This window comes from Rhea americana, unplaced genomic scaffold (assembly GCF_003343005.1).
Source record: "Rhea americana isolate MKP2758 unplaced genomic scaffold, rheAme1 scaffold_583, whole genome shotgun sequence".
NCBI lineage: Eukaryota > Metazoa > Chordata > Aves > Rheiformes > Rheidae > Rhea > Rhea americana.
In genome coordinates, this window is record NW_028186738.1 from 36,720 (window position 1) to 61,434 (window position 24,715).

Here is a 24,715-nt window from a genome sequence, read left to right on the forward strand (position 1 = left end):
GTGCTGTTCCTTGTTCCTGTGTTAGCTCTGTCTGATGCTGGTGTGACAGCTATTTGGAATAGTGTGTCTGGTTTTGGTATCTGCAGTTCAAGAGGGACACTCAGGAACTGGAGCGAGCTCCAGATGAAATTGTGAGATATGCAAAGAACWGGAAAACATGCTTCATAGAGGACAGCTTGTTATCTAAAGCAGATATTGAGTATTTAGACAAGATTTAGGCAGATTCTGTGTCCAAAATCATGATTCCTCCTCCTGCTCAGAGGCTACTGAAATCTCTGTGTGAGTCCCTTTTCCAGCCACAGACCCTTATGCTCTGTGTTGTTAATTGTATTACCTGCTCTGACTTTCAGCACCTAATGTCAAACTCCTGTGTAAACCCCCAAGACAGCCAGAAGTTGGGCAGATGGGCCCCAAGTCCTCAAAGGTCTGGCTAGAAAAATGTGCCTTAGTAACATCTAACTCATCTCAGCAGGACCATGTTCTTTCAAAATACAAGTGTACCTGCTTTCTCCTATGAGCTAGTCCGACTGATAGAATTAGTGTTGGGAGATTGGGATCCGGTTCCAATTGTTTGGGATTTTGGACTCATTCTCACATTCCTTGGGAAATGCCATAACCAACACAGGGTTGTTCATGCAGAGTTGGAGCCCTCCCCACTCTTTGCCCTGGAGCTGGGCAACAGAGCAGAGGCACACTAAGGGAGAAGAAATTAGATCTAGTATGTCAGGAAACTCACAGGGCAGAGGTCTCCCAAGGTCTGGTCTTGTTCTCAAAACTATGTCTGAGTTTTTGSTAATGGATATGTGATGTCAAAATGATATGAAGCCCTGGAAGCAGAACAGGGGGCCTGCCTCCTGACTGAGTACCCATCTCTCGACTGTTCTCTCTCTTGCCTCTGACTCAAAAAAATTTGCTTTCCTTGCTGCACAGTGAGAAAGCATTGACAGAAAATGTTCAGCAAGTGCCCTTCACCTCTCCCATCTCCCTTCCTAGTTCATAGGCAGAGGGAGGAGATGCTCTTCTGAGAATGAACTTTGTTGAGCACTGTAAGGGTAAGAAAGAGTTATGTAAGAAGTACACCCTCCTGTGTAAAAACCTTAACCGCTAGATTGTTGTGTATGAGGTGACTGAAGAAAAAGCTTCAGGATAATTTATATGTGAAAAGATTGTAACACCTGGCTGGAAGAAATAGGAGTAAATTCTGATGCTGTGCTTCCTTGGCTGGATGGGTCAGGCATCTTATCTCTGCAGATAAGTGAGGAGCTCACATTTCTGTGCTTCACAGTTCTTGTTGGTCAGCTTGGGCGGCTCCCTCCGAGGTTTTGACCACCCCATAGGGAGATCCCAGGGGTCTAGATTCCAGAGTTGGGACTTGTAGTTAAGCATTTACAACAGCTAACTGTTTACTGTTTGAATCCTTCACTCGATCTGGCTCAATAATTTAACTTAGCAGAGAGCACGTCAAGAGACTGCTGTAGTCACTGGAACAGTTTTCCCAGAGTTCGGTTGAATTCCCCATCACTGACAACTTTTTAATCAAGAAAAATATTTCTAAACACTTACACCCGAGTTCAAATGATAATTGTCTCGAAAACCCTGTTATGCAGAAATGCACAAGCGCCACTGTAATAGTTTTGCTATAAGAAGYGAGTAAATGAACCCCTTCAGAGCAGCTCTGTTGCTCTCCGTCCTAGCATCATGCTGGAGCTCTTCAAGGCACAGCGTTAATGCAGTGCTGACCTACATAGCTCMGTGATAGCGACCTTTCCTCAGGACTCTATCAGGACTTCACACCAGTCCCCCAGCTACTGGCTGCAGCTCTTCACAGCCTCCAGTCCCTTTCCAGTTCCTAAGCGGGAGTGGCAACACTTGGGATGGGAAGGGGGGGGCAAGCAGGAAGGAAGCCTCAGACAGCTCAGGGGCAGCTGAAATAGCACCACGTGGTGATTCTGGCACATGTGCCATAGGTTTGTCCTATGATCTGTGAACTGGGTGATCAGGTGTCCGGTGTAGTCCTTGAAACAGCCTCCAAAGGCTCGTATCAGTGCCAGTTCTGGCAGAGCTTTTCATAACACAGGCTGCACAGATTGACTTCTAGGGCTTGGAGAGAGGCTTTGTCCAAACACAGATTTGAATTGAAATAACTTGGAGGATTTTAATTCATGCTGGTTTTCACCACCTGCATATGTGCAGATTTCATGTTTGCAATGAAACGTTTGTCACTGAATTTCTTGTAACTTCCTTTTATCCTGTTTTAAGTTAAATCAAAGAAGATACTTTTATTCTAAACTGATTTAAAATTTAAAAAGATGTCAGTAGAAGGTATTATCATATGGTCAATGACTAGCCCTGACACCTCTCTGGTGGTCAGGCAAGTCAGGCAAATCTTGGAGAGCAGTTTGCTCCCTGTTGTGCTGTTCCTGTGCTCTTACTGGTATTTTTAACGTCTGTTGTGTGACTCTCTCAGACATCAGCTGATAGTACGTTTACTAAGGAGAGCACAAGGGAAACTGCCTGAGCCCTCTTACTGTTACTCTCTGTGATGTTAGTTCATGTAGTGTCTTCTACTGAAAATAAGTCTTTGCAGCACTGTGAAGTCCTGGGCTCTGCTCAGGGCTTGGCGAGATAACTCTAAACTGAGAAAAGGGATGTGCTCTTAACTGAATTTGCCTAGTGCAAATTAAATAGCAATAAAGACAAGGCAGCTTAGGCTAGCAGATTGAATGGATCCTGCAGGGAGTCTGGCACTGACCCTAAACCAGGAAGCAAGCTAAAACCAATGTTATCATTTTTTAAATTTTTTAATGTGAGGTAGAAGARAGAGCAGTCCTGTCTTTTCACAGTATAGATCTGCTCACAGAGAAAAATCTCACAGGTCTCTTAATACCTGGAACCAGCCAAAGCTCAGTGCAAGTTCAATAGGGCAGGGACTGTCCTCTGATCTTGTACATCATTGCATTGCAGGACACTGCTATCATTTTTATTGGACAATGAAGAGAATTTGTTCTTTCGTGATCTGAAACACAGGAGAGCTGTCAGAAAACTTTAGACAATATCCTGGAAAAGCATGGCAGAGAGTTAGATCTGTGAATAAGTAGAGTGTTTCTCAGTGAATCTTGTTTGGGAGAAATAGGAGGACAAATTGATTTGTTTAATAATTTTTTTTAATGCACCCTGCAGTCTCTGGGCCAATGTAAATGAATACAGAATGCTAATTAGCAGCAAATGCAATTCATAAACATATCACACTGGTGGCTGTAGTGGAGACTACAGTGGTGAATTATCCAAAGTGGTGCAGACCTACAGTCTAGCAGCATTGCAGGAYGTATCTCTGTGCGATTGCCAGTGTAGGATTTCCCAGGGTGGGCTGGAGAGGAGGAGAACTCAGGGACTGGTACTGGTGCGAGGTTCACCAAAGGAACAGAGAACTGGCTTGTGCCCTGCACATTCATGTTATTTGCCTGACAACCAGTTCTTTGTTTTGATCTTTGCTCAGTAGTTTATTCAGCAAAGCACTGGGCTCAAGTCAGGATTTTCTACTTGGGGGAGTAGCGAAGAGTCCAGGTAGCTTACAGGTGAGCGTGGGAGGATGAGGCATCCAGATTGGGAAGGGACAGTATGTCCTGGGGACCTCAAGGAGGGAGTGGGGACAATCTCAGGCCATATGGTTAGGCTGGAGGAGGAGACCTCAGAGAGGAGGAACTGAGGAGACTGCGGTGGGGGGGGCTTGAAAGGAAGTGGGAGACTGTAGGGGAGTCCCGGGTCCCACGGGGGAGGGAGGAGTGACATATGCAAACAAGATACAAAGTGTGTTGTCGTTACCTTCACCCSCTCAGTTTTTGCTCTAATCCTCAATCTCCTCCCTGTGCTAATGGTTTTAAATGCTGCCCTGAGCCCTCCCACGCTAAGCATAGTCAATAGTGATGTTCACTTCATTCACCCATTAAACAGCATCACGGCTGCGCTGTCTGACGCTGGGTCACCGTACCCCCGGCCTGTGCCAAGGACAGAAGGGACTGGAGACACTGCAACTGTAGTGATAGGAAGGCTGTAAAGGAAAGGAGGATTTTTTCCTTCTTAGTTCCTTTTTTTTCACTCCTGGCTGCCAAGAATTGGACAGTCATTACTAAATGAATCAGACTTTGCCSAGAGACTGATGAAAAAAGACATTCCAAGAACATTTCTTAAAGCGCCCTGAAGCTTTCTTGGGCTTCCTGGTGTCTGCAAGATGTATGGCACTGAGGTACACCCAAAGACCTGGTGTAACTCTAGGGGCTTCTGGCATGTATTTGGGAGGATCAGGAGCTCCTGTGCGACTCCATCAGCCTAGYGTGCCAGGGACGTGCTCCTGCTACGGAAACTTTTATATGCAGCACRTAGGCTGCCCTGCAAACATGCTATGTATTTGGGTGGGACTTCCCAAAGTACGCACAAGCTGGAGCCGGAGGACAGACACGCACAGAGTGACATGCACACGCGTTCATGCATTTACACAGGGGAGGCAGATACACCACCCAGAAACAAACAGATACACACGCGGACTCCAACATTCATAAATCCTTTCTAAAGCAGAAAACTGCTGACTGAACAGTCAAAGGGGGGAGGCGGTCTGTGAGTATTGTAACCCTAAAGGAATTTATGTTGCACGTTTACATAACATTATGGTCAATACAGTGGCAAGTACTAAAGCACGTGGGCGTGTGGATGGGGATGGATATCAGCATAAATAGTCTTAGTTTTAACTTTTACTCGCTCATTCATTGAAAACATGTGAAAACTCATTTCATGTGTGGTGTGGGACCTGCAGGCTCTCCACTGCAGGGAGCTGGCTGTACTGCAGAAGGGGAAGCGCTTTAGGTTTGCTCGAGGTGGGACACAGCTGCAGGTCAAGCTCCAGAGCCTGCAGCAGTCAGCAGTGTGCAAATGCTGCCTTCCCTCCGCCTCCCTCAGCYGTAGCAGCATGCTGCGTTGGTTGAGCTGTATCGTTGTGCATGCTATTCCTCCATCCTTCTCACACCCCACAACGGCTTGTCCAGCACCTTTTAATGTTTCTAAAGTCTCCCTCCACAAAAGCTGCTATTGCCTCCCTCCAGCATTTTCCTCTCCCCACAGTATGGTGAGGTTCTCCCCATGCACCTCTTCTGACATTGTCTTTGTTCCTCATGCCGTCTCCAGCCTTCTGCTCTCYCTAAACCCTTCCGCAGTACCACCACCTTCCTCCCCAACATCCCCACTGTCCCCCATAGCAGCAGAACAAGCAGCTATYGTGATTTCCAGTCACCCGTGTGCTGAACAGCCACCTGGTGATGGACATTGACAAGCTAGTTAGCAGGGCAAGCACAGTGGATAACTAAGCCTTTCCCTAGCAGAAGACAGCAATTAGGGTCTGTCTTTGCTGATGTTCATGGAAATGGTAGAGGCGCAGTATGTCAGAAACTTCTACGTGCCTGACAGATCAGATTTAAACTAGGCAGGAGTAAATGAATAGTCAGACAGGCAGCATGGAGGAACTAGGCTGAAGAAGAACGAAGAAGGTAGTTCATGKTTCTTTGTGATCGTATGTGTAGTTATACGATGGTCTTCAAAACATAACAGTATCACCTGGAGAGCATGTAAAAAATCAGAGCTATGAATGCGGTGCAGTTGGTGATGTAGCAGTTTCCACTGAAGGTTGGGCGGCCCTGGGAATAACTCTTGGCACTTCTGTACTACCTGATCGGAGGGGCAAACTTCCATCCTCAGTCTTTCATTCAGGGGGGCAGCGGGAGCAGCAGAAATAACTGCCATCCTTGATAATTTAGGAAATAGAATATAGTTCCTATCTTTTCATATCAAATACACAGAGGTTGAAACCAAGAGCTATGTTACGACAGTGAAATTTGCTTCTGAACATGAGGCTTCACATGTTGTGTAGGTGAATGGAAAGCGATGGAATGGTCTTAGGTCCAAATTCACTGGTTCTTCTGGCTGTTTTGCATCCGTCTGTGCAGACACTTTTGTATTAAGTGATTCTCTGGTGACTCCTGCAATATGTAGAACATAGTGCTGCTTTCAGCTGCTTAACTTGTCTCGGGGAACATGCAGGCATAAGTGACAGGCTGGGGAAGTAAAGTGCCTTTGGCCTTTCCCTGCAGTCACATCTGCTTTTTGCATGGTCTGGGCACATCTCTCCAGGGCTATATGTAGGCACCTGCTGTGCACCCACTTGCCCTGGACAGTGAGGAGAGCAGGGCCTTTGAGTGCAGCCACAGAGCCATCCCAGGGACTAGTGAAGGTGAGAGCAGGAGCCCAGCAAGGTCAGGGGCTGAGAGATGCAGGCTGCCTGAAAAATCGTGGCACACTGGAAGTGCCTTTGGTGTCATTGCTTTTCAGGAATGGCAGTGCTCTCCTAAGGCTGAAATGAGGACTGTGGCACACAAGGACACCTCAGCAATGGAGGAGTTGTGCTATAAAATGTGCTAGACTTCTAAGAGAGGTTTTCACCCCCTGTTAAAACTCCTGGGGCTTGCTGCAGATCCTCAGGAGTTTGAGAGAGAAGTGCATTTTGGGGAAAATTTGAGGTTGTCTTTGTGAGGGACATGCCAGGTGAGGCAGCACACCCCAACCTGCAGCCCATGTGAGCCTTTTGCTCAGCAGACACCTCTGAGGGAACTATACAAAGCCAGCATGGGCCAGACGTTTGCTTTTGCAACATGCAGTGTTGCTCTGGTGGGAGCTTGGTGGGTCTTAAAACAAGACTGAGCACTTAGAGGCTCCGAGCTTTAGCTGCAGTGGTTTCCTATTCAGTGCCACAGTGTAAAAGCTGTTTTAAAGCCTAGAGCCTGGCCTTGCCCTAGTGTGTGCTGTAGTCTGGTGTTGCAATTTTTGAGCGTGCTGGTGAAGGGGCTGGGACTAGTACAGGCAGGGAGAGATCCCATGGGAGCTGCTCTGAAGCTGGGAGCAGGAGCTGCGCCTAGATAACTGCTCTCCTTTCTCCTCTCCCTGAGTTGCGTGAGCCCTGGCCTGCTGAAATAAACGCCAGTTCCCAGGACTTGAAATTGAAATTTTTGTAATGGTCTGTCTCAGTTCTACCCTCCCTTCCACCACTGCGAGAGACCACAACTTTCTGCTAGTGCTGTGAGTGACTCCTATGAACTCTTCTGCCGAGAAGGCCTCTCCCTCTGGTTTATTAACAGCCCACATCTCAGAAGAAGCTGTATTTGGGTTTCCTTTCGGACCATGTGCCCCTCGCCAGCTAGATGTTTCCTTCCTCTCCCCAGAATTCTCAGACCACTCTGGGCCAGTACTTTGCTGCACTTTTGTCTGTATTTGCCATGGCCCTTGAAGTCTGAGACATCCGGATCCTGCCAGGCTGGACAAAGAATGATAGAGAGRGACTTATGGAGAACAGGAAATATGTTAGAAAAGGGACATATTTCTCACTCTAGAAGGTCCCCAAAATATCAAGAGTTTCATCATCATGGGTTTATGTATAGAAACACTATTTTAGGTAATTTAGCAGGTGCTACATGTATTAGTTTAATTTTTCTCTCTCCATCTGTTTCCTGCACAGCTGAGCACATGCCATGGTTGGCTGTAGAGGCGCAGAAAGCCAACAAACAGACACAATAACAGTTCCAAAGAATTTCTCGAAATAGCTTTCCTGTCATGCTTGTGGCATGTATGGCGACAGGATGGGTCATGCATAAACGCTATTCTCAGCCCTTGTTTACGCTGCTAAACACAGCTCATTTGTAAGTGCTGGAACTTCTCCTTTGGGATGGTTTCCCCTGAATTCCCCTTGCCAGCCAGCTGCTGCTGGCTGCAGCACCATCATGGCCTTGGGTTCTGCCTTCAGCTYGCAGAGCAGCATCTCGGCAGCTCTGGAGGCTGCAAGTGGTTCCTGGCGGTTGCTTTGTGAGGCTGCAAATCTTCCCCTCCACCTACTAAAATGTTCAGTCCCATCTTTGCAAAGTCATGATCTTAAATCTGTGCTTTATCCAGGCTGTCTCCAGCCAATGTAATTGCATTACGGAAGAAGCAGGGAATGTGCAGAGCTGGGGAGGGGGAAGGGAGCAGGGGGGGAGGGCAGGCAGCATCCTCTRTTAAGGGAGAAGGAAGGAGATTCTGGCAGTTTCTGTGTTCTGTTTTTCTGGAGACTCTGGGAGGTGGGAGAGGGAGGGCAAGGGATGGCGGGCAGCAGGTCTGGGGCATGTGGGCTGCTGTTGGGAAGAGTGAAGGATGGGGCAGGCTGCGGGACCAAGGGATGCTCTGCCCTCGGCTTGGGGCTCGGAGAGCAGCCRCAGCAGTGTCTCCAGCACACCTTAAGAGTGGCTGAGGCTCTGTGCTGTCCATGACAGATCCTTTTCCTGTTGCTTGTCACTTTGCCAAGCTGAAAACACTCGAGCTGAGATTTTACTTCTGTTGCTGCCTCTGGCTGGGTTGGTGTGTGGCAGATATTGCTTGAATGGMGTAGTGGGGGAAGGGATTGAAGGAAGCTGGGAAAGGAGATTGGAAACAGCATTGCAAGGGGGGGGGCTGAGCTGAGGCAAACAGCCTGGGAGCATCAGGGACTGGTGAGGAATGAGGCTGGAGGAAAGGGCTTGAGGATGCAGCCTGGCCCTGGGCAGTGATGGAAGAGCAGGGTCCTTCCCCCAGGGAGGATGCTGAGGAAGCAGAAGGAGGAGTGGGAGAAGGAGCCAGAGCTGAGGAGCAAACAGGAGCAAAATGGGGAAGGGCTGGGATGAATCCCAGACGTCTCTTGGGAGTGGGGAAGTCTGAGAGCAGCCAGCAAGGTGGGGTGGAAGGCAGCACTGGGCACTGGGGGCTGTGTCCCTCTTGGCAATGGCCTTTCTAACTCTGGGGGCTCTGAAATYGCTTGTCTGTGGCATTCAACTTCTTCAGTTTCTTGTGGCTCTGCTCGCAAAGCCAGGTTTCCATCTGCAGAATGAGGAAAACAGTTTTTCAGAAATTCACTGGGCAGCTGTGCAAATAAATGTTTGTGAGGCATTGGGATGCCATAGTAACAGGCTCCATAGAAACCCCATAAGGAAATGAATAATTCTGTACTCAAAGTGGAATTTAAAAAAGGGACAGTGCATTGGCCAGGTGAGGTGTCACAAAATAGCAGGTCAGCAAGGGACATGTGGCCACCCTGTGCACTGCTGGGGCAGATGCTTATGGAAAACCTACAGGCTTCTGTGTAATTAGCCAGCATTGTAATATGATACGTAACGGAGCTGCACAGAAAACTTTTCATTTTGGTATTTCCTAACATTCCTAATGCATCCAGTTTGGTTAAGTTTAATGAAGGCCTCTGTGACCTGTGCGCTGGAAATACCTGCCTCTGCCGTCCAGCTCCSCTCGGGGTGAAGAGCGTGTGATTTTGTGCACCTCCATGCTGCCCGTGCTGCTGCGGTGCCCTCCCTATGGCCTGTGTCCATCACCCTCTGATCCACCTCGGACACTGTATTCCTAGGGATCTGGCACAGAAAGACTTACCTCTTTGTCTCAAATGTAGATTTGTGGAATTGTTGCTTTTTCTCCAGTCCTAGCTGCATTGTAAATGTCCCTGAATAAAACCCAGCTATTTTCTGTGCTGAACGGAGGAATAGAATTTAACAGGAAAAAAAAAATCTGTCCAATGGATTTTTTTTTTAAGCCTATTGAGTAAATGTCATTTGTATTAAAAACTGTGAGTCCTTGGAGTCATTTCCATAGGAACTAGCCTTTCTAAGTTTTAGGCATCCTCCCCACAGAATTTCTTAAGGCTCAGGATGAGCAGTGAGCAGTCCTGTAAGGGAGTGCTTTAAGGTTTCTCTGTTGTAGGCAGATAGGAGAAGCGGTTTTAATCAGTGTGGAAAGGCAGGATTTTGGTTGTAGAGTTGTAAATCAGCAATTCACAACTCCGTCCTATAGCCTTGGAAGACAGCCAGATCTGGTCATCAGATGTGTGCCTTTTTTAGGTGTAAGTACTTATTTTAGAGCATTTTTAGATTACTGCACTTATGTTTTCTGTGCCTCTGAATTCTGTATGATTGCACTGCAAGTAATTGAGGCACTTGAATTTCCTGCATATAGAAATGAGCTAAATGCCATTTTTTTGCAGCTCTAAGGCATTTCTAAAATAGCTTTTCTGTGTGACATCATGTGCAGCAGGGACACTGTTTCAGGCCTGAAGTGCCAGTTTATCTACACTCCTTTGAAGAGAGAGTATTACAAAGAGCTAGAGCCAGAAGTCAAGAGATGCAGTGCATTCCTGTGTTGTATACTGAGTGCTAGCAGAAGCCAGCACCAGAGGTCAAGCCCACTGACCTTCCATCGTGCATGGGCACAAGCCAGCACCCCAGCAGGGCTGTGCTGAACTTTGGGACAACTGTTGGAGTGAGGAAAAGGAGCTGAGCTTGAGTGTGCATCCATCTGCTGTGCAGGCCAGTTCCCCTATGTAGACTATGCAGCAATCTCATGTCATCAGCAGGGAGACAGACTGGGCTAGACTCCTTMCATGGTGGGCCGTAACATCACCTGTCATCAGGGTGGTGGTTGGACCTCTCCTGCGTGGGGTGACTTCCATCAGGTCATACCACTCTGAGCACACAGCTGTTGTCTGATCGCTGAAGCTCGGTACAGTCAGGCTCAATTACTATTTGGATGGGAGACTACTTGGGAATACTGGGTGCAATAGGCTTGCAGAAACTGGCCTGAGTGTCCTGATGGACAATAAGTTGAATATGACACATTATCACTGCATTCCTGCATCTGATACCCGGAGGAGAACCCAGGACCATGGTTATCTAAAAACAGAAGCTAGGAAAAGAAATCAGAAATCCTGCCCATCTTCCCAGCCTGCTACCTGGCTCAGGGATAAACCTCCCTTTGCACTCTCCTGAGGCACAGTTGTCCTTCCCTGGGGTCATGTACCTTCRAAACAACAGGTTAAAATCTGAGCAAGATCCACACACTCTATTTTCAATATACTACTTGTCTTGTGCCTTGCACTAGAGTGGTTAAACTATGTCTCGCTGAAGACACAGAGCCTCAACACCCTCCCAGTCTGCAGGGACTGACAGCCACATCCCTTCTTCACCCTCCTCTCTCCTCAGCAGAGTATCCTTCCAACCCAGTCCCAAGTCTGATGGTTGGAGATTGCTGTAGGATGAGGACTCTCCATCTGCGCCTGTGTGCAACCAAGAAGCCAAAGTTCATTGGGAAGGAGATGGAGATACTTACTTTGGAAATAAGCAGTTAGGAATCTCTGTGAATTTGTGAGCCCTGATCCTGCCTCCAGGATGTATGCCCTGGTCACAGGCTGATGCTTTCCTTCCATGCGTTCCCTCTGTCCTCCTGTGCAGAGGCACAGCTTTAACAGGAGGTGGAAGGGGCTTCTGTCCAGGGTAGCTTGCTGCATGAAGGAGGGGTGAAAGGCAATGAAACAATCTTCTGGGAAGTGGAAAATGGGATGCCTTAAACAGTGCCTGTGCTTTCATACCAAAGAAGGAATTGAACATAGGTTGAACATAGATTCAAACCACTGGACTATTACCACTAATCCCCTCTTTGCCAGACAAATTAACTTTGGCCTTTCTTGTGCCTTCTGTACCCACTCCTCTCCCTGGATGCCATTACTATGCTAGGGGTCTCTGACAACCAGACCAGACTGAGTTCCTCACTAAGAAGCAGATGTGGACCTGCCCAGACTGGGCATTTCTGGGCAGGCTTCTTGCAGCACTGAAAGACTTGGGAAATGCAGTTGTCAGCCAAGGAGACAGCTGGTAAGGGAGGAGCTGCTGGGGTTAAGTGGTGGCTAAATGGGTTGTGGTTTGGACTGGGGTTTAGGTGCATAAGCCCTTTATTGGATCTAGCCTGGGGCTCTATTCCCAGCCCTGCCTGTGACATTGAATAGGTCACTCCATCCTTGAAGCTGTCTCCCCCTTGTTCTGACTGCTTGGACTGTCTGTTCTCTGAGGCAAAGATTGCTACATACTGCTTGTTGGCGTAACACCGAGTACAATGGGAGTTTTAATCTTGTTTGAGGAGTCTTACTGAAACTGGAATACAAGCAATCACAGAAGTCAATGTGAAAGGCAGGCAAAACTCACTTCTGGCCTTCTTGAAACTGGGCCAGCATGCTATGTAGTAGACAATAGATATAAATAAGTTTTGGGGTGCCCCAGCTTGCAGCAGATGGCAGATACCTCAGAAGCAGTATTGTTGGCAGTGTCCTGCCAGGGCATCCTCTGCTAAGTAAGTAATTGTTTGTGTCTTCAACAGATAAAACAGTAGAGTGGGAACAGTGATATGGCCCTGGCCAGGGATATATCAGAAAGGCAATACAGAAGGGGGAAGGGAAGGATGGTCATGTGGTCCTGGCAAAGCTCCTGCATGTCTTTAGGCAAGTTGCTTAAGACCAGATTTTCAAAAGCGTTTCCATCCCTCACTGAAGTACCCAGAAGTATCCAAGTCCCTGCCTCCCTTAAGCTGAAATCCCCGTGTTTCAAAGGGAGTTGTGCACATACATACCTTTCACTGGGTCTATCCTGAGCTGTATGACCAAGCAGGACCATTTTTGATCCTGATCRGAGCCCACTGGGACTCTTATCTGGCCTATGCATCTGGACTTTTTCTTCCTGTGTGTACAGGACATTTGGACGAGGAGGAAGGGGAAAGATGTGCATTCAGGATTTCCCTCATTACRAAGTTTTGACACAGCTGGATCAGTGACCTAGATACAGGAGCTGGATGTGCTGCAAGGTCATCTGGGTAGACACAGCCTTCAAGGATCTGCACGTGGATCTGTCTGTATCAGTGTCTGTTTTCTGTTTCAGTGTCTGTTTTCAAAACAGGCATATTTGACCTGTGTTTTGTCTTAAGGCTGGAGCAGCCACATCTAGGAGGAGGACTCAGGCAGCATGATGCTCAGCACAGTGGTAAGGTGCCCATCTGCTGTACAGTATGCAGTACTGAGTAGGCATCAACACTGGCAGTGCTGTATGAGGTGGCGAGACACTTACTGAGCACTTAAACACAGAGCAGCTAACAGGAGATCCCAGAGCTGGGGAGAGCTCCACTACTTGAGCATATATGAACAGGGCTTTCGAGCTGGACACCTCCTCTTGGATGTGAGTGCTTTGACCACAGCTTCCCCTCCAAGGCTCAGCATTGGTGGAGGAAGCCACCTCCTTGGCCTGCAGCCTGGTGGTTTGAATGTTTGCCTAGGAAATGGGCTTAGCTTTCTCCAGCGTGAATGACTTCTTACTTCTTGAGAGTTCCTGGCCACAAAAGTGGCGGCAGTCCTCACCACACCTGTTGAAGTGAGCAAATGCACAGCTGAGGATGCAGAGCCTTGCTTCTCAAAACCTGGCAAGAGTTGTGTAGTGGTCAGAGCACTTGGCTGGAAGAGGGAAGACCTGTGGTCCCAATTCAGCTCCCAAGACAGTTCAGGTCTTACATGGTCACTCACATGCTGCTGCAAGGTCAGAGCAGAGGAAACCCATGTGGCCCTGAAAGCTGATGAGTTTTTGAGTTCTCTGCTGACCTGCTGATCAGCCGTTGCCTACACACAAACCTTGACTGGTAGACATCTGGTCAGAGCCTAGATTAATGAAGCTTTTGTAGTGGGCAGGTCTTGTACTACCATCCCACTGTGATAAGAACAGTGGGAGCAGGGAGATGACTGGAAGTTGTGGAGGTACGTGAGGCTCTGAGAGCACATCCCTGACCCTTTCCAAAGGGAAAATCTGACCACAATGGATAATGGATGAAGACGGYTGGCAGGGATCTGGCAAACATGAATGCAGAGCTTTTACACAAGCTACACTGTTTGTAACCTTGCTCGACAAAAACTCCTGCATGACCGAAGCCTGGTAGCGTCTCCAGAGATTTTCCAAGCTGATCTGCCGGACTCTTGCACTAACAATACACCCATCAGCCTTCCCTGAGGAACCGAACTGGTCTCTCACCTCCTTTCCGTCTGCTCCTCACTGCTCCAGCCTCCCCAAAACAGCTTGCTCCACATTCTGCAGAGCTGGTGGCTGCCCTTTGACTCCCTTCAGTGTTAGACAGCTGGCTCCCCGCTGATGCCAAATCTCATGAGTCCATAATATTTTCTCAMTTTCGTTCTCACAAATGAAGTCGTTGAACGGAGTTTTAGCCCAAAATAATCTGAGAGGGCCTCCACCTCATGTGGTCTTCAAAAGGAAGAGAGGTTCTGATTATACAAGGATGTGTGCATATCTCGGACTTTAGGACTGGCATTTTATGATATTTAAGTGATATGGAAAGGCATCTGCTGGGATTTTGAACTGGTTAGGTGCCTGKCTCTCTCTGAAATCAGCAGGAGTTAGGTAGGCATTTCTGGAAGTGTCACTGAGTTTGCAACAACTTTTTTTATTAGTGATTCGTCTTCAAAAGCCTGGAAAAGGATGAAGACCTCAGAAAGTATTTTGTCTATAGGGTGTTCCTTAGCAGAGTGGTTTAAAATCCATGCCTCACCATTAGCAAGCACTACACAACTCAGCAGATGCACCCAAAGTAGTGTGACGAGGCTTCTCTCAGGCTGTAGAACTGCACTGACAAGTCCACAGTGTTGCCTTTTCATTCTTTCTGACAATTMCACTCTTTTTTTACTGACCTGTAATAACTTGCTGTTTCTTTTCTTTTTCCTTAGCTCTCAGAATGGAGAGGAAGGTGGAGCTTGGCCAAACAACCAGTTTGACACGGAAATGCTTCAAGCTATGATCCTGGCTTCAGCAAACGGTCAGTCTCCACTACGTATGGGAAAACCAGAACATTTGCTATAATACAGACATCTCAGGTGCATGCCATTAGACAAGATGCTTGTGTTATTGATGTGTTTGGGTTAACTGGGCTGAGACAGCTTCTGAAGTACTTAAAGAGACACTGTCTGAAAAGCACTGCTGTCTGTATTATCCTGCAGAAGAGAAGATTCAGATAGGACTCAGGCAGAGATAGTCATCAGCCTCGAGCATGCAGTAGACAGAGATGTCTCTTCCACCCAAACTGTGTTATCTATGTATTAGACAGAATGTTATCTGGCTCATGGAAGGATTGTGTTGAATGAAAAAGGTGGTCTTGAGATGTGTTGTAAGCTATTTGGTTCCAGAAGGTCACAGTAAATGAAGCATCTGCTGTGGTGGAACTTGGCATAAGGTAAGGCGGTAAAAAGCTTGAAAGATCTGCTTGTGGCTAGAGCTAGGGCCTGGATAAGTGATATCAATCAGAAATGCAGTTAATGCTAGCCTGAGTCAGTCTAGGTCCTCTATTTACAGTCTAGGATCCTATATTTACAGATGGCCAGAATGATATACTCAGATAAAAGCTGGAGAGAAGTAGGCTGTTGTAGAGTAACAGGTCCCTTTTCTTCTCATGATGAGAAGGGAATATCCTGTGTCAGGAGCAGAAGAGATGTTTTTAGAAAAGACTTGCAGGTTTTAAGGAAGAGGCCACTATCAGGCCTTATGTCTGGAGACATAGATAYGGAGGTGGTCCCCATGAGCATGTGTCCCTGCATCTGGGGGCTCTTCTGATTACTCACGGCTAGCGTCGGGCTGTAGATCACTGTGAGGTGGGCTCTGATGGGCTGAGGACTGAGCGAGACTCTGCCCTACATCCTGTTACTGGTTCTTTGTATTTGCAGTTGTTGGATTTGGTCTGGTATTGTGCTGATGCTTGGTTGGTTTGTTCTGGTTAATGGCTGTGTTGTGTGAAAGTGGTGGACTTAGAGGGCTGTTTCTGTGAGCCTGCAGTCTCCATGGCTTTAGATAAAAGAAGTGCAATTATCACTCTACACAGTGCTCTGGATAAAGAGGCTGGTTTTTATAAAGCCTTTATTTATAAATACCACCAAGTCTTTCCCCCTTGATTTAAAAATAGAAACAACAATGCAGCCATAAAATTCTGTGTAAAATGCTTAGGATGTTTCCTTTGAGCTCTTGGGAGAGAAGGAATCTGGGGGAGGAGGGATTCATATGGTGTTGCTTTCTTGGAAAGCTGTTTCAGCTGAACTTTGCCTCTCTACAAGGCTCTGCAGACACCATGCAACTCAGAGMCACAGTTGCTGTGGCAGGGTGAAGGGATGAAGGTCTTGGGTATTAGAGTTGTTTACACTCAAGGAAGAGGAACAACGTGAAAATGTGTCTCTGTTCTGAAAAATGACCATGGAAAAATAGCCTCAGGGGGCCCATATGGTTATCATCACTCAGGGCCTCCAGATCCAGTTTCCTTGCTCACAAATAAAGCTGTTCTGCTGACTGCCATTCCAGGAGTTCCTCAGGATCTGAAAGCTGAGCTGGTTCCTTCTAGGTTAGGCACTGACTTCCGCTTTGCCCCAGGCCCTATTCTGGCAAGTCTCCCCCAGTACACAAGTCTCAAACACTCCTAACCTTTCCCACGGTTCWGTCTGCCCAGGGGGCTAAATTCAGTCAGCTCCATCTACTAGATCAAAGCAACTTACTTTCTCTAGTGTAGCCCCAGAAAGAGGCTGGTTTAGTGCAGTTAGTTCTTTTCCTGTTCACTTTGGTACTTGGCTGAGATAGATGGGGCCAGGGTGGAGACACAGTGCAAGAGTCCATCTCCAGTAGAGCAAGGAGCCCCCAAATACTTTTTCCACAGTAACTGTTTTCATTAGTTCCCTCTCCTCGCCCCCCCCCCCCCTGTTCCTTGCATGCTGCCCTCATTCATTAGGCTAATAGTGCTGATGGGGCAGGCTTTGATCAAGGGCAGATGTTGCAGCTCTAATTGGCTGTTAAGCTTTGTACTTACCTATCCTTGAGTAATGTTTGTTGGCTATTTGGTTGACCATTGCCTCCTATTGCTGTCAACTGAGCTCTGTTCAAGCTTTGGAGATGCAAACAGCAGTAGCTTGCCATTACACAGGTGAAAGCACTGTGTGCCATTTGCTTACCCCAGGTCTTCTCAGCATGAGCTCCTCTCTGCCCAGAGCAGGCATATCACTAACTTCAGCCACCTGGCTGGTGTTCAGTGTAAAGCCCAAGCTCAGGTCTGTGCTGAGCAGAGACTGTCTTGGAGGTAGAAGTTCTCCTGACGCTGCTTTGCTCTGTGAGCTTCAGGAAGGGGATAGTGCTGTCCTGTTTGCATCCTTGACCCTATGCCACCGTTTATCCTTCATTGGAACAAGAGAGAAAGCAATGAGCTTGTTTGTCTATGCCAGGCCCAGTTGATCCAGTCTCTCTGAGGATCAAAGCAGTTGCCACTACTCCTTCCAAGACAGAGAGCAGCTAACTTAGGTTTGAGCCAGAGAGCAGCTGCAGGATCTGGACTAAGGCCCGTGGGCTCTCCCAGGTTGGACTGCTGGGGCAAGCTGGATTAGGAGTAAGTTGACCTCACAGGGCTGCAGCCCAGTTGTAGGGTTTCTGCCTCCATTCCCAGGGTCCCTCTGGATCCTCTGCTCTCAGAGCTGGGAGACCTATTTCCCTACTAATTTCCTAGCTTGGCCCTTGCTTTCTCTTTGCTAGTCTCTCCAGCCCAACGTTTTGGGCAAAGGATCTTCCACCTTCTCCACCACCYGTACACATTCTCACACAGGGGACAGTGGTAAACCAGCTGATCTAACAGCAGGGATGGAGAAAGTGCTGTCTCAACAGAATCTTTTCAGAAACACATTTGCATGCTGAGCATCCAACGCTGCCGGGTGGGGGATGTTAAGAGAGGAGGGAGGGTTGCCACGAGGACCTGTGCCACATCCCTGGGGAYTGAGCCTTGTGGTCCATCTGAGAGGCTGCCATTTACACTCCCACTTTCAAAGGCCTGGGAACTGCCAACAGTTTGAAAAGCTAATGATTTTAGCAATCTGAAAGGGCAGAGGCAGCTGCTAAGACAAACTGAGGAGTGCAGATGCTCTAGGAAACCAGACACTAAAGGCTAGGCTTATGAGGCATCTTGTCCTGGGAAATTTCCCTTAAAATACTTTGTCTCTTAGCACAAATTTATTTATATAGGCGCCATGAAACAGCCAGCAAGAAAGCACACTCCTCCTTCTGCAGACAGGAGGGCAGCCTGAGAAGGTCCTTCCAAGCACTGCAGTCTGTAGGCTCAGGCAGACACTCTATATTTGGTTCCTGTGAAAGCCCCACCAGCAGCTGCACCAGCAAGTGCTCCGGGCCTGACTCCCTAAATCTCATTGCCCTTCCAGAGGCAAGCTCGGTTTATAAGGGGAAGGGAGATGCTCAGTTATTTTTGCCTAACTGCAAATTCTTTTTTTTTCCTCTTTACCATTTGATTGCAGGAGCTTCAAGACTGTTTAGGATAGTGGCTGGCTGYTGAGAAAGGCTGAGCATAACCTTTTCAGCCAGAAGAGCTGTAGTGCCCTGCTTGGCAAAAGCAGCTCAGCACCGATTTATAAATCTCTATTGTCCCTGTTCTCTCTTCTTTTCAGCCTTAATGTCAATGTTACCTAGAAACAGCTTTCTGCTCACTGTTAACTCTTGGACTGGACCAGCTGGCAGACTGGGAACTTGACAGTCCCCYCCCCMCMCACACACACACCTTGGAAACTGTGCTGCCTCCACAAGTTGTTTCGTAGGGGAAGGCTATTGGGGATGCTGCTGAGAGCCCMCAGGCCCCTCGCTCAGTGAAGCCAGGATGACCTGGAGAGAAATGGATCGGTGGGGCAATGGCACGCAGGAGCGAGGGCACGTTAAAACATGCCCAGACCTGCGAAGCCCCCAACCAGGCTGTCACCAGCCGAAATCCAGCAGTGGCTGAGCCCAGAGAAAATTCTCCCCCAGTGCCAGAGGCAGTAATCTGCCTGCAGGTTGGTCCCTGACTGCAGCCTGGCCTGATAGCGCATCTCCAGCAATCACATCCTGGTCCGTAACACCCTGAGGGGTGCGTAATTGAGTTGGTCGTTAACGAAATTAGCTGTTGATGAGCTGAACAATTACAAATCTCCAAGYACCCTTTAAAACAAGAAGAAAGAAGAAGATAGTCAAACACAGCCCAGGGGGTGAATGGTAAAACCCTGGAATAAAGAGTTAGCACAGAGGATTAGTGACAAATATAATTAAATGTATATGCTCATCCTCTCCACCTGATCTCCTGTGCCTTCTCCCGAAGAAGCTCCTGAAAGCCGGGCCAATTCTGTGAATCTCTCAAAAGGGACGACAGAATAAAGTCTTCTGCCTGTGAATTCTGATGCTTTCATGTCAGAAAGCAGAATGGCATTTCCCCACAGTATATTTTGCCGCGTTTGTATACCTTCATGAGTTTCCTTAATCCTTWATGCATAATGTTATGCCTTTTTTAAGACTCGCTGTGTGTTTTTCTCTGTCTACTGTAATACAGCAGTTGTAGCTTTTCAAATTTCAGTTGTTTAATATTTACAGTGCCTTTAAGGGTGTATATATAGACTGAAATATTTCAGGGGACTAGTAAATAAGTGTGTCCCAAGTTTCTATTTGGATTCTTCTCTGTTTTTCCTATCCTTCTGGCTCAAGCAAAAGCAAAGGCAAAAAGATGGCATCTGCAGATCTGAGCTGGTGAGAGGAGAAACAGGTCGTGGCCAGACCACAGTTTATGCTTGTTGTTTTGCTTTATTCCTGCAGTCTTTCTGACTGCGAAAGGAGGGAGCAGCAGCTCTGGACTCTGCTTTGGACCCCTCAGTCACTTCATCCTCCTTTCACTTCGAAAACTCAGCCAAACCTTTATTGTTAGAGTGATACAACCTCTTGGTTTGGTGTGGGCATGCCCTGTCCTTGGAGGTGCCACCTCTGGAAGTCCAGGGAGAACTTGAGGGATTTCTCCCAGCCCCCCAGGAGCTCGTGTTCCCAGACACTTCTGTGGAGCAGTTAAAAGTCCCGTTCATGAGGAAAGCTGCAAGCTCTTTCCAGATCAGATCCGTAGTATCAAATGCAAAGGCAGGATTTTAGCGAGTCATTTCCAGCCAGGACTGTGTTGAAATCAAATCCTGGGCTGTGCTAGTCATGTTGGAGTGGATCATGCAGCTGCTCTTAGAAGCAATATTGCTCATTCCCTGACTTCTCCCTGTGCTTATTTCTCCCCTGCCTCTGTTCATCTCCCCTATTTCCATTTTGCAGCCTGGTCCCTCACATCAGTGTGACAGCARCACAGGCGGGTTCTGCATCCCTCCCTGCCCCCACGGTTGCTCTCTCTGTGCTGGGTTTTTGCAGCATGACAAGAATTAATTTGCCYTCCCCTCCCCCTCTGTGGCCTGCTCCCAAATCTGGGCTATCATGCACACTTCAGCACTGATAGCTGTATGCTCAGCTTCCTAGAGCCATTTTGTGGTACTGCATGATAGGGATTTTTCTTTGTCATGTCATGTGTTTTGCTCCTTAAATAAACCTATCTTTAGAAATACTATGGTCAGGGTTTTAAATGCAGGGGAAAAAAACTGCGGGGCCCAATAATGGATTTCCCTTAATGCATTACTAATGGTTGTAACTGTACAATATGTTTGTAATGAGCTGTTGCCCGGACAGGGAGAGAGGGACTTCTGCTGCGGAAGAAAGGAAGGGATTTCTGCTGCAGATTGAGCTGTGCTCCTGAGCACAAACATGACAGCCACCCTACGAGACYGGTGTGTCCTGAAGAGACCCTTTCTTAGACTCGGCATGCACGCACGATGTGCCCTGTCGACTGATTCAGGCGTTGTGGCCGACCTGCCTGGCCTTTCCTATGGGAGGTTTTGGGAGAGAGAAGAGGAAGCAGGCCCAAAACTGCTCTTGGCTTCTGCCACCCCCCTGCGCAATGTACTGCTGGGGAGGTGGTGGTGGAGCCTGACAGCCCTCCCTGCTGCTTCTCAGCCCTGTGCTGGCCATCCCCTGCTTGAGCGGGGTGGGGGTTGGACTAGATGATTTCCAGAGATCCCTTCCAACCTCAACCATGCTGTGATTCTGTGATCCCACCCCTCGGAAGCTGTCGGATGGTGGGCAGAATGCTACCCCTGCAGCACGGCTTTCTCCAGAAAAAAAAAAAATCACGTTGTGCTTCCTGGCAGCTCCCCCGCTGAGCATCTCCGTTTCCATTAGACTCGCGGACCTGTCCCTAGCTGCTTTTCTAGCCCTCATCCTCTTGCAGTATGGGGGGAGTGCTAGTGATGAAGGCTAAGGAGAGTTTGTGATGGAGGTTGATGGCACTGAGGTGGTCTGGATTAAATGTCCTCTGCCTGAGAGAGCCTTTTGGAGCGTCTTTGGCTCACTAGGATCCTCTGTGCAGCAGGTTCAGGCTTGSAATGGGCTTTGCGATGTTCCTGGACTCTCGTTGACCCTTTTTTGTCTGCTTCTCTCCCATGGCACCAGCAGAAGCTGCTGATGGAAACTCGACTCTGGGTGGAGGAACAGGCACCATGGGCCTGAGCGCCAGGTACGGCCCCCAGTTCACCCTGCAGCACGTCCCCGACTACCGGCAGAATGTGTACATCCCGGGCAGCACCGCCACGCTCTCCAACTCCTCAGGTAAACGTGACACCAAGAACGCAGGCTCTTCCGGCGGGAACAAGAAGAAGTCGGGGAAGAAGGAGAAGAAGTAGAGTTGACAAGAGACCATCTGCAGCTTAGATCTACAGGGCAGACTGCTCCAGCACTCCCCCAAATCACAGCCTAGGATGGAGGACGAATGTGAATCTTGTGATGCTAAAGTAGGAAAAACTACGAATGTATATCATCATCAGAGCTAGGAGTAGGGTCTCGCTACTGTTAGATCTCATGATGAAAATCAATCTGGAAAAAAAACTAACAAAAACAAGTGCCCTGTTAATACTAGCTAATATTTTATACAATCCCTCGGGTATTAGAATATGCAAGGGTGGAAGGTCTTTTAATCATGTCTTTGGATTCGATTTGCTCCCAGATAGTCTGAGAAAGGCACAAGGCTTGTGCTTGGCTTCGTCCAGTGTAAATAATTTAACATGATTTTTTTTAATTTATAGACCTTTGATCATGTTTGAAAGGAGAAAGAAAGTTCCTAGGTTAGAGCCCATGTTCAAGATTTTGCAGTTTATCTTTCCATTAGTAAAATTCACCTTGAGCTATTTATGGATTTCTTGCTAAGAAGTTGGTAGGGAGTGCTTCAGTTCCTGTTTACCTGTTATCCTAAAAAAAGTAAGTGTTTATATTGCATGAGTCAAAGGGAATATGGTAAAGCTGCATCCTAAACATTTATTTTTTTTAAGTGCAACCAGTGATGGCCTGAAATACGAGACAGAAAGTCACGATGTCTGAGAGACAGGGAATTCAATCTAACTGCAGTGGAAGAGCGTGCCACTCTCTACTGAGGTGTACAAAAGCTGTCCTAATGATTCTAGAGGTCTCTAAAGAGCAGACACATCTCATCCGTTCTTTGCAGTAAATATTTATATGTACAGTAAATGTTTTTCTGGAATTAAAGTTAAGAAAGTCTTAATTTCCTGCTGAGAGACTGGAGTTGCAGCTCCTTCAAACATAGCCATGTCCTTACCAAGGGCTTGTGCTATTGGAGTAAGCTCCAATCTGCTTGTAGGGAATGGAGACAATGCTTCACATTTCTGCACATCAGTCTGCATGCAAATTACTCACTTCACATCTACAGTAGAGCAGTTAACTCCACGGACCTAGACAAGTCATCGCATGCCTATGCAGCATGGTATAAATACATGGGCAGATAAACAAGTCTAAGTGCAGACTGAGCAGTGTCTATCTAGGAGTAGGGTTCAGTAATATGAGATGGGGAGAGTCGGGAGAGCCACTGCTCCCAAATGGGGCGTTGATGAGATCTGCAGAGGTGCCAGTGAACAGCCTTGGTTCCTTGGCCTTCAGAATTGGCTACTGAGTAAGTGACAGTTGGTTTGGTGGCACCTGGTGACCAGACCTGGGTCAGGGACCTGAGAACTGGAAATGAGTGTGTGGTGTTGACTGCAAAGCCAGTGAGCCTGGGGATGGCCCAGGTTGGTCAGAGACTCAGAGGAAGGATTCTGGCTTGTTGCGGGGGTTGTGTGTGACCACACAGCACCCAGGCAGGTAGATGGGACTTAACCCAGGTCAGACCTGCAGCTTGGACRGTTTGTTTTTGGTGTTACCACTGGCTTTGGGATTTCCACCACACAGCTGGAGCAGAAGGATCAGGAACAGGATTTCTGCACTATGTGCCCTTCACATCTCTGCCCCTTCTCCCGCTGGTATAAACGCAGCAAAGAGAAGGTGCCTTGTGCCCTCCACACCACGTCAGCCTGGCCTCAGGTCCTCTGGTGTGCCTCGCCAGCCACAGGGCTGCTGCCCCTCCTGCCCCGAGTGTACAGCCTTTGCGCCAGGCCAACCTCCCCATCAAAGCTGTTGACTGGGACCTGGGAAGGCAGCCGGGGGCATTTTTCCAGTGAGAGGGCAAAGGAGAAGGGGTGCGGAGTCGGGGATGAGGTAGCCATGCCAGGGTCAGCTTGAATTTCTGGGGGAGGTTAGTTTGGGGTTTTTTTTGTTTTGTTTTGTTTTGTTTTTTTCTCTTTTAATCACTAACCTGTAGCTCACCTGAGCAGATGTAGCCTCCTCTGCTCAGCTCTGGGGAAGCGTCGGCGCAGCCGGCGACGCAGCCCAGCCGCCCGTAGCGCTCCACGGGGTGCCGRGCCCCGATTGCTCTCGCCCTACGCCCAGAGAAGCAGGACCAGCCGGTGGGAGGAACCTGTCTGCATATGATTTTTTGTACTGATCCCAGTCACCTCCTGTGGTGGCTGCACTAGAAACAGTTTACATGATTAGTAAGGCTTACACAATCTCATGTAGTTATTACATGGCCCTTCTAGAAATACTGTAGATGAATCGTAGTGTTTATATTTCTTTTTATTCTGCAATCTGAGGTAGAGTAGTGAGTGTTGTGTATTTAGTGGCGTGTTATTTTTATCTCGGTAACTAACTTGTGGACACCAGTATTTTCAATTTCTCTGTACCTTCTTTCCATGTGGTCTGTGCTCTGAGTGTACCTGAAATGAAACAYGTTTGCCCTTTCAATGTGTCTAATATTGAATTATACTTATATATTATATATATGCTTATATCCTTCTTATACCCATATAGACCAATGTCAATGTGTTACACGCAAGTTTTATACTCTAATATTTATATTGCTTTTTTCTTTGGGAAAAAAAAATAATAAAATGGTTTCTTCTGAATAGATGGTATTTGTTCCTGGGAGAAAGGGAGAGAGAGCGAGCGATGACTCTTTCTCTCCGATGCTGCATGGGGTGAGGCTGCCGGCAGAAGGCAGCTATGCGTGGTTGAGYCCCCCCACCCCACCCCCAGACAGCGACCCCAGCCCGGTGCTCCGGGACGCAAGTGTGCTGCGTGCAACGGGGCCGGGATCGCTGCCTCTGCACCGGCCGCGCTCTGCCAGCGCAGAGGCTCTCGGGCCACCCTTGTCCTTGGGTCCCTCAAGGCTTTGGGGTGAGGGTGACSTGGCCAAGGGCTGCACTGGTCTGCTCCTGTCTGGCAGGTTTGGGGCAGGGCAGCCCATCTGGAGACCCCCATCACAGCCCACAGAGGAGGCCACGGCGTCCGTGAGACCCRTCCAGGATGCTCCAGCAGCCAGGGTGGGGGTGGGATTTGGCCTCTCCGCAGCTCCCATGGCTCTGTACTGACCATGCTGGGTTGGAAATGTCACRCTGGGTTGTTTTCCCTCATCTGAGTCATCCCCAAATAGGCTGTCTCAGCCTGGTTTGGGGAGGACGTGGGCCAGCCATGGGTCCCACCACACTGCTCCCAGTGCCCCGCTTCCGGGG

The 24,715-nt window shown here is 48.2% G+C and overlaps 1 protein-coding gene across 6 annotated transcripts in view; it reads left to right on the forward strand.

Moving 5' to 3' along the window:
• The window catches only part of LOC146587551 (protocadherin gamma-C5-like), a 41,732-nt gene extending 17,623 nt beyond the window's left edge, over window positions 1-24,109 (forward strand). For 4 of the 6 annotated variants that reach the window (XM_085319398.1, XM_085319395.1, XM_085319399.1 and 1 more), the window contains exons 3-4: window positions 14,645-14,733; window positions 21,276-24,109. In XM_085319398.1, the coding sequence (XP_085175524.1) occupies window positions 14,645-14,733; window positions 21,276-21,505 (319 nt within the window). In that variant the 3' untranslated portion in view covers window positions 21,506-24,109. The remainder of the gene's footprint in view (window positions 1-14,644; window positions 14,734-21,275) is intronic. The other 2 variants (XM_085319396.1, XM_085319400.1) reach the window with 1 other exon arrangement.
• The last annotated feature ends 606 nt before the right edge of the window (window positions 24,110-24,715 follow it).